Source organism: Medicago sativa, chromosome 5, assembly GCF_051527215.1.
Source record: "Medicago sativa cultivar Bolivia chromosome 5, Bolivia_mono, whole genome shotgun sequence".
NCBI lineage: Eukaryota > Viridiplantae > Streptophyta > Magnoliopsida > Fabales > Fabaceae > Medicago > Medicago sativa.
The window spans coordinates 41046868-41062176 of record NC_140753.1 but is presented as its reverse complement, the minus strand read 5'-3'; the positions used below and the strand labels follow the sequence as shown (position 1 = coordinate 41062176).

At 31.4% G+C, this 15309-nt stretch overlaps 2 protein-coding genes across 3 annotated transcripts; one reads left to right on the top strand and one right to left on the bottom strand.

Annotated features, from left to right (window-relative positions):
- The first annotated feature begins 4609 nt into the window (after positions 1 to 4609).
- Positions 4610 to 6121, top strand: LOC146922149 (uncharacterized). Of its 2 annotated transcripts, XM_085715243.1 has the most exons (4): positions 4610 to 4705; positions 4886 to 5158; positions 5256 to 5305; positions 5438 to 6121. In XM_085715243.1, the coding sequence occupies exons 2-4, from the start codon at positions 4912 to 4914 to the stop codon at positions 5861 to 5863; spliced, it is 723 nt and encodes a 240-aa protein (XP_085571369.1). In that variant the 5' UTR covers positions 4610 to 4705; positions 4886 to 4911; the 3' UTR covers positions 5864 to 6121. The 2 variants fall into 2 exon arrangements, with proteins under 2 accessions (XP_085571369.1, XP_085571368.1); XM_085715242.1 differs by lacking the exon at positions 4610 to 4705 and having other exon boundaries at positions 4782 to 5158.
- Positions 6122 to 10744: 4623 nt separating this feature from the next.
- LOC146922148 (F-box/FBD/LRR-repeat protein At1g13570-like) lies at positions 10745 to 12959 on the bottom strand. Its single transcript, XM_085715241.1, has 4 exons — positions 12817 to 12959; positions 11578 to 12412; positions 11317 to 11466; positions 10745 to 11238 (listed from the first exon to the last, which is right to left on the bottom strand). Exons 2-4 carry the CDS (start codon positions 12400 to 12402, stop codon positions 10909 to 10911), a joined length of 1305 nt encoding a protein of 434 aa, XP_085571367.1. The 5' UTR covers positions 12403 to 12412; positions 12817 to 12959; the 3' UTR covers positions 10745 to 10908.
- Between the last annotated feature and the right edge of the window lie 2350 nt (positions 12960 to 15309).

Here is a 15309-nt window from a genome sequence, read left to right as displayed (position 1 = left end):
TGTTCAAGTTAAATTTAGAGAATTTCAAACGACATTTAAAAGTTAAGAATTTCAAATTTCTTCATTGTTATAATTTTTCAAATTTTGCATTTTGATCCTCAAATTTTCCCAATTGACCCTAATAAATATCCAAAAAATTACATATTGACCCCTCAAGTTTTTCAAAAATTTCAATTTGACCCCCTCAAAATTTTTGAAATTTACAAATTGACCCCTAATTTCAATTTTTAAATTTGGCCCAAAAAAACTAAAATTTATAAAAGTTGCTCAAAGATGATGACAATGAATTTTTTTATTACATTATCCAAACGAAAGTATTGAGAAATGAAAGTAATATAATTGAATAATTTAAATTGTCTAAAATTTTAAATTCTTTAAAATTTCTCAATCACCTCATCCAAACACACTCTAAAGAGAAATGTAAATACTTTCTCAAACCTTCACTTTGTTATTGAGTGGATAAGTTATTCAAGTCATAAGAACCGTAGCGTAACACTAAAAGGGAACATGATGTATCCACTAGAAGACCAAAAACAATAAAGGATTCTTCTAGCCGATTTCTTCTGTACCTCATCATGTTTTAATTCATTTTTTATTTTTTTTCCGTTGTATCAAGAATATGTGAATCATCAAATTGAGTATGAGATATCCCAACTAGTTTAACAGCCCTCTGATATCCCTATTTTATGTCGCTCACTCATATATATTATTAAAAAAAATATTTGTATATTATAAAAGAGGGGTCAAACCACACCATCAAAAAGAGACATTTCTTCAACAAAAAAAAAAAGAGACATAAAGCGGAGAAAAAAATGCAAAAAAAATGCATCACAAGGGAATCTTTAATTAGACAAACCAAATATGTACCCTATGAATATCTTCTGTGAAGTTAATTAGACAAGTCAAATATGTCCCATGGATATCTTCTGTGATAAAAGACGACATAGTCTCCCACCAAACAACCCGAGTAATAGAGGGCCCATGATTTGCGGCAGAGTATGTAATGGTTTGGTTGCAACTCATTTCCAACACTATGCATTGATCAGAAGCAAAAATAAAGGTTGTCGGAATATTATTATTACTCCACATCCTCTAAAGATTAGGCTTAACCCATGAACGGACTTGAGAAAAACTAATCATAGGCTCAACAACAAAAACCAAAAGACAGTTTATGCGTAAAAATAAAATTCTTAAGAGCAATGTGGGAAGCCGAAACACTAATATCGTTAATATTTCAAAAGAGTATTTTCATTGGCTAGATGATGGAGGATCTTGAGACCAGGTTAGATATGCATCCCTAGTGTTTTTGGATATTTTCTTTTTCTAGCTCTTCGTAAGATACAGTGTAAAGCCTACCTCAGAATCTTGATTCTGAGGTGGCATTCGAATGGGTTCTTTAAAGTTCAGAAGCAGAATATATTTAACACCTTTCCTTGACAAAAACAGAATCCACTTATTAAGGCATTATGATGTAATTTGGAAGCTAGAAGGGAGTCGAAGAATAAACGTATATATTGACCCATTGTGGAGGAAAAGAACTTCTGTGATAATTCTAGAAACCTCGGGGCCAGGGTCTTCGAGATCCTCGTACCTGCAATAAAAATCTCGACAAAACGTGGGACTGTAATCCACATATACCTCCACTTTCTAGACAGAACACTAGTCCTCACTAGGTCTCGGGCGTTCAAGTGGTCTAGGATGCCATTGATGAAATTACTTGGTAAGTCACTGATTCGACCAATGGGATCACCACAATTGGCCTTCTTCGTGGACAGAGTCATCGGTGAACTACAAATTCAAGCAAAAGAGTGAATATTATTAAGGAAAAAAAATCGTGAAATGCACCAAAATTGAACCATGGAATGCGATCCCTCTAGTTAGTTTTTCAATTTACCTAGGAACAGTTTAAAATTTCAATCAATTTGTCATAACTTTTTCTTTTACATAGAGCTTTTCAAAGGGAAAAAAAATCACATATATTTGAAATTCAGGTGCATAAACACATTTGTGAATTGAAAAAGGGAATGTGTGCATAGATTTACATGAAATTAATATTGTATATAAAACTACCCACCACAACACTCAACTAGTAGAATAAGAATTAATGCTTTGAGAAATGAGTAAAGGGCAAATTTAGAAGATAAAAATGAAGAACTAAACTCAAATTAGACAAGAAGATAACCAAATCATGTTGAAACAACAGACAAAATGCAATGCGAAGAGGAGTAATATTGAAAGTTGAGTAAGGATCTAACAAAATGCAATGCGAAGAGGAGACAAAATGCAATGCGAAGAGGGTAAGGATCTAACAAACTAACTATAACATTTGCCATTAAAAAAAAACACTTATAATTCCTAAACAAAATGGGGAGTAATATTGAAAGTTGAGTACTCACTTAATCAGAAGGAGCAACAAGAAGGAGAAGACAGAAAGACAAATTTTGATTGAGGAGATGAAAAGAGGGAGCGATTGAGTGATTCATTTGGTGAGCCAGAGAACTCACCCTAACTTTCTCCTTACCTCTCTTATATTAACTTTTTTTTAACTGTTACTCCCTCTGTCCCGCAATAGATACCCATTCGAAAATCTGTAATTTTGACCTAAGATATTTTGACCATATTTTTCTACTAATATACAAAAATAAATAATATCATATAAGATGTCGTTAGATTTGTCTCGATGAGTATTTTCAAAATATCAAATTTTCATAATTTTTTCTAATATATTATTCAAGATATTTAAGCTCAAAATTATGCATTGACATGCATAATAAGCTCAACTATGTCAAGTATTATGGGACGGAGGGAATATTTCTTTTCAATTTTTCTTTCATAAAATACATTAAAATTGAATTGTACTTACTGGTACATTTCAATAATTAACGATCACTTCTTATTTTGAAACAGAGAGTCTGTTTTGGAACTTAACCAATGCCCTTCGAGAACTGGCTAGCATTTTCCAATAAATTAAGGCTAGATCTATCATCTTTTTTTTGAAGAAGCTAATCAAAATTATATTAAAGAAAACTGACAGTTCCTCAAGCACAAGGTGTGCTTAAGAGAAACCGTTAAAAATCAATTACACCAAAGTTAAGCCAGAGCCAGCCAAAAAACCGAAAAAAAATTACATTAAAGCTTGCATACAGCATAAAGGGTTTAGCCTCCAAAAAGAATAGTCAAAATCGAACAAGGCATAGTGTGATTTCAGCCACCAGAACGTTTGGAGTTTCACCTTTTCTGCAAGAGTCTCAATCTGATCAGACCTGTTTTGGAAAATCCTATTATTACGATCTTTCCAAACAACAAAAAGCACAGAAATCCATAAAATAGCAAACACCGTCCTTGAATTTTTGGAAAAGTCTCCAAGGCCACAAAACTGATAAGCATGCGTACAAGTTGTGGCATTAAAAGCCGATTCAAATCCTAACCATTTTGAAATCAATAGCCAAATACGTTCGTATACATCACACCAAAAGAACAAGTGATCTCTGTCTTCTAATTCACCACACAGGGCCGCACATGATAGTTGAGCAGCCTCAATAGCACCTCGCCTAAAGAGATTATCCTTGGTAGGTAGTCTGTTCAGGAAAAGTCGCCAAACAAAAAGATTCACCTTCAAAGGAACTGCTTTAAGCCACAAGAAACTATCAAAACCTTCATTTAAGTTGGTATCAGATGCCGTCAAAAAAGAGTATGCTAGATCTATCATCTAGATTTGCATGTTTGGTTCATTGTTGAAATTTAAACTCAGAAAATAAGAATTAAACAACACCAAAGATCATCATCTAGATTTAATTATGTCACAATATCCTAACACAATTCATCAAGCTAAGAGAGTAACAGATTTGAGAGCAGATCGAAATCCAACAATTAATCGTAGAAAAGTAGAGACGAAAAATAAAAATAGGCAAAATCATAAATGTTAATCCTTCAAATCGTAAGTTTTAATTACTTTAATCCAAAATTCATAATAATATTATTAATATATGCCATAAACACATATACACGAGAAAAATTCTCCAAATTTGTTATCTTTCTGCACACCGAATCTACTTTGCAAATTACAACCTTGGTGATAAAGACTAAATTAGAATTAATTAATACTTCATTATGACATGTGTACGGAAAAAAAAATACTTACAGTTTTGAAACATTTAAACAACCGTAGGTTGTCATAAGTCAGGACTAAATTGACTCAAGTAATTTATTAATTTAAAAGATACAATGAATCGTCATTATAATTTTAAATAAAACTGAAAAATATCTTAATCCGTACAAAAAGAAGTTAAAACAAAATTTAATAAAAAATTATAAGTGAATTTCATGACTTTGCAAACCATCTACGTTGTATCCGTTGAGACAAGTTTTCTTCAATTGCCCAACAATACTGCATCATGAATGTCGTCGCGATTAATGAACATTCCATTGACAACCATTTTAGGTAGGTACAAAATTATAATAAGATACAATGAGGAATTTTATAAAACAAACTTTCAATTATACGGTATAAAACATTCCGGAATTTCCTTTAAAAAAAAAAACATTCCGGAATTGTGCTGGGCCGGGTAACCAACTTCCCCCATTTTGCTAGATAGATAAAAAAGAAAATATGTCTAGGGTTTGCCGAAATTCATTCATTCATTCACTCCACTCGCTCATCGCGTCTTCTTCTACCCACGTCGTCCTGCGTTTAGCTTTGCTCAAGGTATTTCCCTTCATTCTTTTTTCAATTCTAATACTTGATTTATTTTGCTTCTTCTGTGAATTGGGGATTCTTTTTTACTTGATTAAGGTTTAAAACCTTTGGAATTCAATACTTGATTTGTTTAACCTTAACTTACCCTATGCTTTCTTATTTGCTCCTACAAAACAAAATTTCCTGAAGGGCGCCGCCGTGTCAATCCATCAGTTATGGAGCGCATCATTCCAAAGTTCTCTGCCCCCATCGGAGGTCCTGATTTGACCCGGAAACAGAAAACCTTTTACCATAAATACTTACGTCAGGCTGTCATGGATGTCTTTAATCCTCCAGATGGTGATGGTGCTGCTGCTTTTTCTTTAGAACAATTGAAGGTTGCTTTTGAGGCTGTCTTTCGAGAGGCAAAGGCCAAGTGTTTAAAGGAGGCTTCAAATGGAACCTTTAACTTGCCGCTAAAGGGTAACTCAAATCACCTCTTTTTCATTTTATCTTTATTGATCACGGCTTTATTCAATTCTTGGTTGTCTTTGTTTATTTTGCTTTCTTATTTTATCAGTCAAAACTGAACATGGTTTCAAGTGTCGCATTGATGGCCTTTCTTCCGAGGCAAGTTTCTCTGGACGTCTCTTACGAAAGTTTATGCTGACTTTAGCAATGTTTTCGATACAAGTTTCACAAATTTAGTTTATATGTGCATATTTGAATTCTATAATAATATATCAATCTCTAAACACGCAGGCCAAGAAAAAGTTACGGCTTGCTTTCCGAGAAGCCTTTCAAGATGCTCGAAGGATTCTAAACATTCTTGTTGCTTTCAGTTATTTGGAGATTTGTCTTTCGGATGCCTTAATTAACGCTCAAAAGGATCGAGACGAGTCTTTAGCCTTACAAAAGAAGGAAGAGTTGGATGCTGATATGGGCCCAGGAGCTGATGAAAGAAGAGGGAAAAAGAATGAGATGGAGGCTGATAGGGCCATCACAACTGATATGGGCCAAGGAGCTGTTGAAAAGAATGAGATGGCCGAGAGAAAGAGAAAGAAGGAAGAGTTGGTGGAGGCTGATAGGGCTATGGCAAAGAAGCTCAGCCGAGCCATCGGAGCTGATGAAAGAAGAGTGAAAAAGAATGAGATTTCCCAAAGAAAGAGAAAGAAGCACAGTTATTAATGTTGGAGAAGTTACTAAAGTACTTTCAATTATAGGTTGGAATCATCGTGTGGGTTTTTATGTTATAATATGTAGAACTTGTGTGTTTGGCCAAGGTAATTGCATTTTCTCTGTGCAGGAGCTTGGCTCTATGTTATGTTATGTTATGCTATGCTATGTGTAACTCATGTTTTTTGGCCATAGAATTGCAATGTCTCTATTTTCTACTTGGTTCAGTGATGTATGAAGCATGTACGTTGGCATGTTTGTTATTGTTAATTTTTTCTGATATGAACTAGATTATGGTTTGCATCTAATTATCCTATTCTTTCTTGAACCCCTCACTGTCGGTCTGCAACATATGTCAAGGATATATTAGGACATTCATTTTACGCAACGAGCCACCACAGTAGAAGAACAAACAATTATGAGAAATGTTAGGATTAATGATCTTTTAAAACTGGAACAATATTTCGATTTTGAAATTGTAACTAAGTTGTTCACTGTTTTCGTTCCTTTTTTTTATTTTTTTATTTTTTGCTGAATGTAACATTTAGAATTATAATTATAAGCGAATCTTTATATATTTTTATCACGAAATGATATTTGTACAACTATTTTGTGACAATTTTTTGACAACGTTCTCCCTCGTACTCACATTATCCTCTTATACCCTTTCTTCCTTTTTCTCTCTTCATTGTTTTTAACCAATGAAAAGAGAGGTAAAAGAAGTTGTCACCAAAAGTTCAAATATCACTACCCAATTTTATCAGCAAGTGGATTTCATGACATTGCAAACCAAACATTCTATTGTTTGACATTTATTTTATGTAGCTACATAAATTAAGCGAATGTTATCACACAACAAATGTTTATATATTAAAAAATTATTAATAACTGTTTTTTAAATAAGTGTAAATCTATATTATCTATACTATATATAAAGAAAACTACCCCTTTCAACACACTTTTGGGTTGGACTTTTCTTTCCAAAAATACCCTTAATTTTAAATACAAATAGTCAAAATTATAAAATAACACGTGGATTAGTAATACATGACACTAATCGTCCCCATTAACCATCTTTTACCTATGTTAACCAAAGATCAAACTCACAAAAAACTAACACAAAACAAAAACTCATGTTACTTTTTTATCAGCCGCTTTTATAGTGTAGATCTACGTTTGTTTCCCATAATACAACCGACAAAGATTGCCAAGTATTTTCATATCCCTTCCACAAAAAACAGTATTTCCATATTATTTTATTATTTTTTTAATATAAGTTACTCTTCCTTAGACTTTGATCAATTGCAACAAACGTGAGCAAAAAATAATGGTAAAGAATGAACTTTAAATCCTCTAAAAAAAATATTAGTAACAAACGTGAGTAAAAAAAATAATGTTAAATATTGGACTTTAAATCCTCTAAAAAAAAGATTAGTAACAAATGTGGGCAAAAAATATTGTTAAAGATTGGACTTTAAATCCTCTATAAAAAATATTAGTAATAAACGTGAGCAAAAAATATTGTTAAAGATGGACTATAAATCCTCTAAAAAAAGATTAGTAACAAACATGAGTAAAAAATAATGTTAAAGATTGAACTTTAAATCCTCTAAAAAAAGATTAGTAACAAACGTGAACAAAAAATAATGTTAAAAATTGGACTTTAAATCCTCTTAGAAAATATTAGTAACAAATGTGAGCAAAATATAATGTTAAAGATTGAACTCTCTTTTTTGAAGGAATTAAAGATTGAACTTTAAATCCTCTAAAAAAAATTAGTAACAAATCTGAACAAAAACTAATGTTAAAGGGCAGACCATTCCCAATGTCGGAATCTATCTTCCACGACATGTTTCCAGCCATGGTCAATTATATGTAGCTTTATCAAGAGGAGTTTCTCAAAATTCAACAAAAGTTCTCGTTAAAGAAGGGAAAATAGAAGGAGAAGATGGAGACTTTACGAAAAATGTAGTTTTTAAAGATATTCTTTTATGGCAATCGTAGCAATTTTTCTTTTACATAACATGTCATTTATACATTTATGTTATGATGTTACTAATTACTATTCGAATAAACAATAAAAGATCATTATTTTATCTTTATTTTAATCAAAATTATACAAACAAACATAATAAAATAATCACATGCATTAGCGCAGTAGAAAGAGCGGACAGACGGGCACGATAGTGCCCGTCTTTCCGCTAGTATATATAAAGAAAACTACCGCTTTCAACACTTTTGGGTTGAATTTTTCTTTCCAAAAATACTCTTAATTTTCAATACAAATAATACATGTAACAAATAGATAAGAATAAATTTAAATATTAAAACAAATGTAACAAATACGATATGAATATACTTGCTTTTTCATCATTTCAATTATACCATTAAACAACTTTTTCCATAATAAAAGTGTTATTGTCATTAAAAAAAGAATTTAGATTATATTTTTTTGTTATATTGTATTATTGTCGGTGTTGTTGAAATGGATAATCATGGTTAGTTTAATTTTTTATAACTTGAAAGCAACAAAAAAAAATTTAGTTTTAATCAAAACCAAAATTTCATAAAAAAGAAACACAGTTTATAATTTTCAAACATTAGCGCAATAAAAAGAGCGGAAAGATGGACACGTAACTGCCCGTCTTTTCGCTAGTTGTGTATAAAATAAACTAGGGTTTTGCTAACTAGTGTCCTCAAGGCAATAGTTAAGGAATCTCCAAATAGACATATTTTGTTTTGGAAATATAAGATGTTACTTTTAATCAAACAATAATTACATAATTTTTTCATGAAAACTTACCTATTTGTCGATTTTACATTTTAGAAAAAAATATAATTTCATATAAAAAAAACATCATTTAATTGTTTGCGAGAATCATACTAAATTTTTTACGTTATATCTTAGAAAATAATCACTTTTCACTATTATGGATGATAAAAAATAAAAAAAATTCTTCCACACTTTTAGTAAAATTTAATTATTATAATTGTAAGTGATATAAAATAATTTTTTTTCAAAAATAAAAAAACAACTCAATGAACCACTAAATTAAAGACCTAATGTACCGGTAAACTCGAATTTTTAAGTGTGGCAATGAAATTGTCTTTAAATCATAACTAATATGTATATTTCACCATCACTTGATTTTTGGCAATTCAAACAACCCTGCGTAAAAACGCCAATGTGTGTTTATGGCATCGAATCTACCTACCATGTGTGTTTAAGGGGTGTGTATTGGATTGAGAATTTAAAAGACAATTTTGACAAAAAAAGTCTTGAAGATTTTAAAAGATTGTGAAAGAATGTATTAACTTTTAAGGGATTTTAAAAGAATTTTAAAATCTTGATTGAGTACCTCAAGATTTTTTTATAACTAAAAGTCTTTTAAAATCTTTCGAAATCTCAATCCGATACACCCACCTAAGTAATAAATTTAAATTAACCTCAAAACAAATCAAATTAAGAAACATATCTCCCTTTACATGTGCATGACAATTAGAGTGATGATGCTTCTTTTACATGCTCTCCAGCTCCACAAAATAAACAACTATCATCATTTGCTTCAATTAACTTTTGTTGTCTCTTTCAGAGACATTATCCACAGCTCCATTATCTTTACACTTTATTGAAGGTAATTTTGTTAAAAACATACCTAATTAAGATGATTTTCCCTTAAATGTTTATGGACGGCCTTTATTATTATTATTATTATTATCATCATCATCATCATCATCATCAAACACCAGCAATTTAATTTCTCTCACCTTTCAATTTCTCTCTTCATTTCAAAGATACTCTCATCCGTAAGAGGTTAGTAAGAGTCGGGTTTTAATGCAATGTCGATAACAATAACATCAAAGAATTATCAAAATATTTACTTTCTATAACTTGGAAGTTTAAGTCATTTAACAAAGTGATGTTGGCAATAATATTCACAAGATAATTTAAAAGTTATAACTCAACAGAGAAGAACAAATAAAAAAAACATGTTCAAATTAACCTCAAAATAAAAGTAATACTAAATTCAAATAAAAGTAAATCTCATTACAAGATAATTATGATTGTTTATACTGAATTCTATTGAAACCAAAATAATTTGAAAGTTGCTTTTCTCACATTTGAAGTTTCTTAAAAATACATGGAAATGACCAAAAAACACAACGGTAGTTAACTACAGCCGATTTTCTCTTTTGAAGCCATACGTAGTTAACTATCGATGGGCTTTTTCTGGTCATTTTCATGTGTTTTTAAGCAAGTTGTTATGTGAGAAAAGAAACTTTCAAATTATTTTCCACCATGAGAAATCAAAAAGTATTCAAACTTGCAGAATGCATGACCCTAAATTATGATCATAACACTTCTAATTATTTTAACTATGAGTCAGGCTTTAGATTATTCTGTGTGTGAAGATCACCACAAAGTGCTTTAAGTTTTGTATATGGTGTTCTTTGGCATGATTGAAAAAATAATAATCACATCAAAGAGTCAGTCAGTCACATGAGACTTGAGTAGAGCAAGTGTTCTCATTAGACTTCAAACTACTCAAATCATAACACAGACTCGAGTACAACTTCAGAATAAAAATTTTGAATTCTGAATAATGTGAAATAACAATACTCAATCACAACTTCAAAAGATCCAGAATTTGATTCACAAGACATGTTTTAAAAGTTTGAAGATTGAATCAAGTTTCAAAAGCTTCCAGACTTGAGAACTGCTCAGATTTCAGAAGAGTTAATAATAAAAGAGAAACTGAAAATACTGAAAACGCTAATGAGTACAGGAAATATTTTCGTAAACTTGATCTTATAAGTACTTGCTTTGAAAATACTTTAGTGAGAACATCTTTAAAACCATAATAAAATTGGACAAATCAGAACAATGTATACTTAACATTTGGATGAATAAAATTGATGCATTTAATAAACTATTCAACATGAATGACAGCCATTCATGTGTCAACATCTTTAAAACCATAATAAAATTCAAACAAACAAATTTAAATTAAAATAACATTTTTTTCCAGAATTTCTAAATCTAAGTCTTGGCTAGGTCACTCACGAGCCCAATATGGACGATCTATCGCTTGGTGAAGGAATTCAATGTGTGCTCTTCGTGATACTCGTTCCATCCATAACAAGTCTCGTGAAATGCTGAACAATATAGGTGCGTCTGATTTCTTAAAACCAAGATCAATGTTAAGAGTTAGAGTATTTAATAATGAGGAATTTGCAAGTATGAACCGAATCAAACTCGTAACATGCTTAAAGTTGGTTTGAACTTTGATTTTCACCGTCAGAAGTTGACTAAGGCAACAGCTACTGCATTCTAACTCTTCCGAACAATCTGGCACTTGTGCCTTATAACCTTTGTCGTAACAAGTCTACATTATAAAATATAAAGAGTCATATTATGACAATAAAAAAAGAAAAGCAGAGAAGCATAGGGTATTCATGGTCACCTCCATAACAAGTTCGACCAGGTTAGAAGCACTTTTGAGTACACTAACAATATGCAAAAGTTCTTCTCTTCGATCCAAATTCACGGTATTTAATTTCAGATACTTTAAGCTTATCAGCTGTGATGGATGAATGATATCTGCATATAACATCTATGCATACAAACAACAAAGTTGTGAGATATATTCATACAACCCTTCAAATGGAAATAACACAACTTTCAATGTAAATATTGGATTGGATCATGAATCAAATTAACTGACCTTGGAGTCTAATCCCATAGTAAGCCTCTGAATTTTTGGCAAAATATTATTCAAACCAGATACCCCATCCCGATAAACTATCAGTGTAAGATCAATTAGATTCTTCGCTTTCTCCAAACAAATTGACTTGATGGCATGATCATATTCTATGCGGAAGACCTTGAGACTAGGAGCAGATAAATCAACACATTCATAACCAGAACATTGTACAATGTAGAGCTCTTGAAGTAATGGGCAGCCAGAAATAAGACTCTCAAGTGCACCAAAGTCAAATCTAATGCATTCTAAATGAAGGTGCAGCAAACATTTAAAGCCACAGAAATTAGGCGGAACTGAGAACTTAAATTTGCAAATTCGAACTTGAGTCAATTCCTGACAAGAGAAGAGATGAGATGGCATGCGATGGATATAACATCCATCGTTCACAAGCTGAATATTTTTAACACCTTTCCTTGACAAAAACAGAATCCACCTAATGAGATATCCAGATGTGATTCTAAAGCTAGAAGGGATGAAAAGTGTAAACTTATATATCGGCCCATTGTGGAGGAAAAGAACTTCCGTGATAATTCTTGAAACATCAGGACTATGGTCCACGAAACCCTTGTAGTCAGAGTCAGAGTCCCACCAATCAAAAAAGTCTTTGTCAAACTCAAGTTGCGGGAATGAAATCCATATATACCTCCACTTTCTAGACAGAATACTGGTCCTAACTAGGTCTCGAACGTTCAAGTGTTCTAGGATGCCATCAATCACGTTACTTGGGAAGTCGCTGATTCGATCAAGGTGATCACCACAATTGGCTTTCTTGTTGGACATAGTCATAATAATTGAACTACAAATTCAAGCAAAAGATTAAACATTGTGAAAAAAGAGAGCAAAAATGTACATTAAGTATATGCACCCATTTTCAAATATGAAATTTGAGAAAATGACATAATTCAATGCAATTAATCACATGTGTTAGTGTCGTGTTAGACACTTTCGATCTGAAGTGTGTCGACTCTCATACCCACTGGTATAGTCTAATAATAAGTGTTGAATGAAATCTAATTGAAAAAAGTTAACCTAGTTGATATTGGAATATGAAATGATATTTAATCTAAATTTGGGGAATGAGTGGGTTTAGGGTTTCTAAGTCAAATTTGGGGGAAACAAACCGAGAGACACGATTAGACGATTGCTTTACTAACTTAATAATCAACAGAAGCAACAAAAAATATAAGAGAGAAGAGGTACCTTTCCTGGCGTAACACAGAAATGCGACGTTATTGTGCTCTGCTCACGACTGGACTGAACTCACACAGCAACATCCCATTGTTATAATTTCTGGACTATGCTAACTTACACTCCTCTCTATATACTTTCCTCCCCTCTTTTCTAAAACATATTACAAATTCTACATTATCTAGCAAAAAAATAATAATTTACTCCCCTCTTTTCAATATTCTAAGAGAAACTTAAATTACATGTTCCCTTAAAATCTACATTTTACTCCCTCAATATTTATTTTTATTCTTAATTTTTTTTTGGTGGATAGATGAAATGGCAAAGCCGTTATCTAGCAAAAAAATAATAATCTGACACACTTCAGAAAAAATTGTATTACAGGTCTATTTTAATATAATAAAGAATTGAATACATATTTTTTGCTATTTTTTATTCACAATTTTATTAACATGTAGTTTTAAACCCTATTATAAAATATGAAACAACCTAAAATAAAATTAAAATATGTGAAAAATTACTAAAGACAATAAAGCATGGTTATTTAAAAGTTAATTTTATGCTCTAAATTATAAAGAAATTAATTAATTTTCTTAAATGGTGGTTCAAAATTAATATATATCATAAAAATAATTATTTATGTTAAAATATATTAAAGTGTAATGCATATTTAATTATTAAGGGATGGGGTTGTAACTCAAGCATCTTATAAGGGAGGGGAATATAAATTTTACTTTTCAAGGGAGAGAATTGTATATTTTAACATAAAAGGAGAGAGAAGTGTAATTCAAGCATCTTTGAGGGGAGGGGAGGGGAGTGTAATTTACTCATCATTTTATAAACAGTGTTTTAAAATATGGACATGTAATTGCCAACTAATCCAATTCAAACCGCATTGGTTTGATTTGGTTTGGTTTGGTTCGGATATTATTTTAAAAGTCAACAAAAGCAAACCAAACCAAACCACATACTTCTTTATCTTGCAGTTCAGATGACTTTTAACTTCAAAATTGAACCAAACCATACCACGAACATCCCTAGTTTAGATGAGACGATGTGTGTCTTTTTCAACTTAATCAAAGTCCTGAGTTTGAATCCAATCTTGGAAATGCAATAGCGTTATAACTTTTAAAGAGAGTTTGTCGTCCATTTGTGTCTCATAAGGTTCGAGGGATTAGTCTCTCCAATTTCTCACGGAGGTTACATGGTTTACGCAAAAAAAAAAAAAAAGACAATAAGGATGGGAATATGTCATACCGGCCTACAAGGGCCTACAGTCCAACCTACGATAGGTTTAACTAAAAAGGTCAGGTCAAAGACCATAAAAAAACCTCTTAGGACCTATAAGGCCAACATCGTATATAAATATGAATAATATTATTTATTACTAATATTATTATATTTGTACTTTTAATTAAATTATAAATTTGTTAAAATTTTCATTAATTTAAGCTGAATAGTATACATTAACTTTTTGCATATTTAAGTATATTATTATAAACTATAATTGAAATATGATATAATATATAGTTAAATTCTCTAAAAGAAAATCATGTTAAATATCAAAAGAGAGTTAATCTCATTGATCTATTAGTTCGCTAATCAGATCTATTTAAACTTAGATCACATTACTTATTTAAAGATGTCATATGAAATAGGCTTTTCAGCAGGCTAATAAGTCTTATAAGACTTTCAAAAGGCCAGACTCATGGCTAAAAAATAAGTCTATGATAGGTCGTAGGTCATACTTCAGCCTTAAATTTTTTGACAAGTCAGACTTAGGTCTTGCAAAGCCTAGCTCGGCTTAGTCTATTTCCATCCCTATTGACCAAGTGGTAAGGTTAAGAAATGCAAAGCCATGTCCCAAGTTTGATTCCCTCTAGGCACAATTTGGAATTTTTTTATAAAAAAAATTCATTCAACCATCAAACTGGTATATGTTTTGGTCCTGGTTATACTAGTTCACCGGTTAGACCATCGACTCCGGTCGAATCACACCGAGTTTTACCAGTCTGGTTGCATGTCCAGTCCTTTGAGTTAACAGAATTGGTCACCCGATTCTATCAGAACATCCGACCGATCGTTCCAGACTGGGTTTTAAAACAATGCTATAAATAGTAAATAATTATTGAAAAAAGGAATTATCAAAATTTTGAGCAATATTTTCACACAATTTTCTTTATAGAACACATGTTATCATTTCCCATAATTTTTTTAATAATAGTATGTAATAAGCATTCATTCTCTCCAACCCAACACCTTTAAAAAGAAATTCTAGATCCCACAAATAAATCTATATCATTACATTTCAACAATATTCACTTATTTTAATATCAAGGTCAAATACCTCCCTGGGTACTTTAAGTTTCACGTTTGTTTCAGATAGGTCCTTTAAGTTTCTAAGGTTTCAGATAGGTCCTTTTTATGTTTCGAGTTTGGAGTTTGTTTCGGATAGGTCATTTAAGTTTCTAAGGTTTCAGATAGGTCCTTTTAAGTTTCGAGTTT

Excerpts from the sequence above, each read along its gene's own strand:
- LOC146922149 (XM_085715243.1), top strand. The coding sequence starts at position 4,912 with ATGGAGCGCATCATTCCAAAGTTCTCTGCCCCCATCGGAGGTCCTGAT. Across the intron at positions 5,159-5,255 it reads CTTTAACTTGCCGCTAAAGG|TCAAAACTGAACATGGTTTC; the intron begins GTAACTCAAATC and ends TTATTTTATCAG. Across the intron at positions 5,306-5,437 it reads TTGATGGCCTTTCTTCCGAG|GCCAAGAAAAAGTTACGGCT; the intron begins GCAAGTTTCTCT and ends CTAAACACGCAG.
- LOC146922148 (XM_085715241.1), bottom strand. The coding sequence starts at position 12,402 with ATGACTATGTCCAACAAGAAAGCCAATTGTGGTGATCACCTTGATCGA. Across the intron at positions 11,467-11,577 it reads CTATGGGATTAGACTCCAAG|ATGTTATATGCAGATATCAT; the intron begins GTCAGTTAATTT and ends TTGTATGCATAG. Across the intron at positions 11,239-11,316 it reads TGGTCGAACTTGTTATGGAG|ACTTGTTACGACAAAGGTTA; the intron begins GTGACCATGAAT and ends TTTATAATGTAG.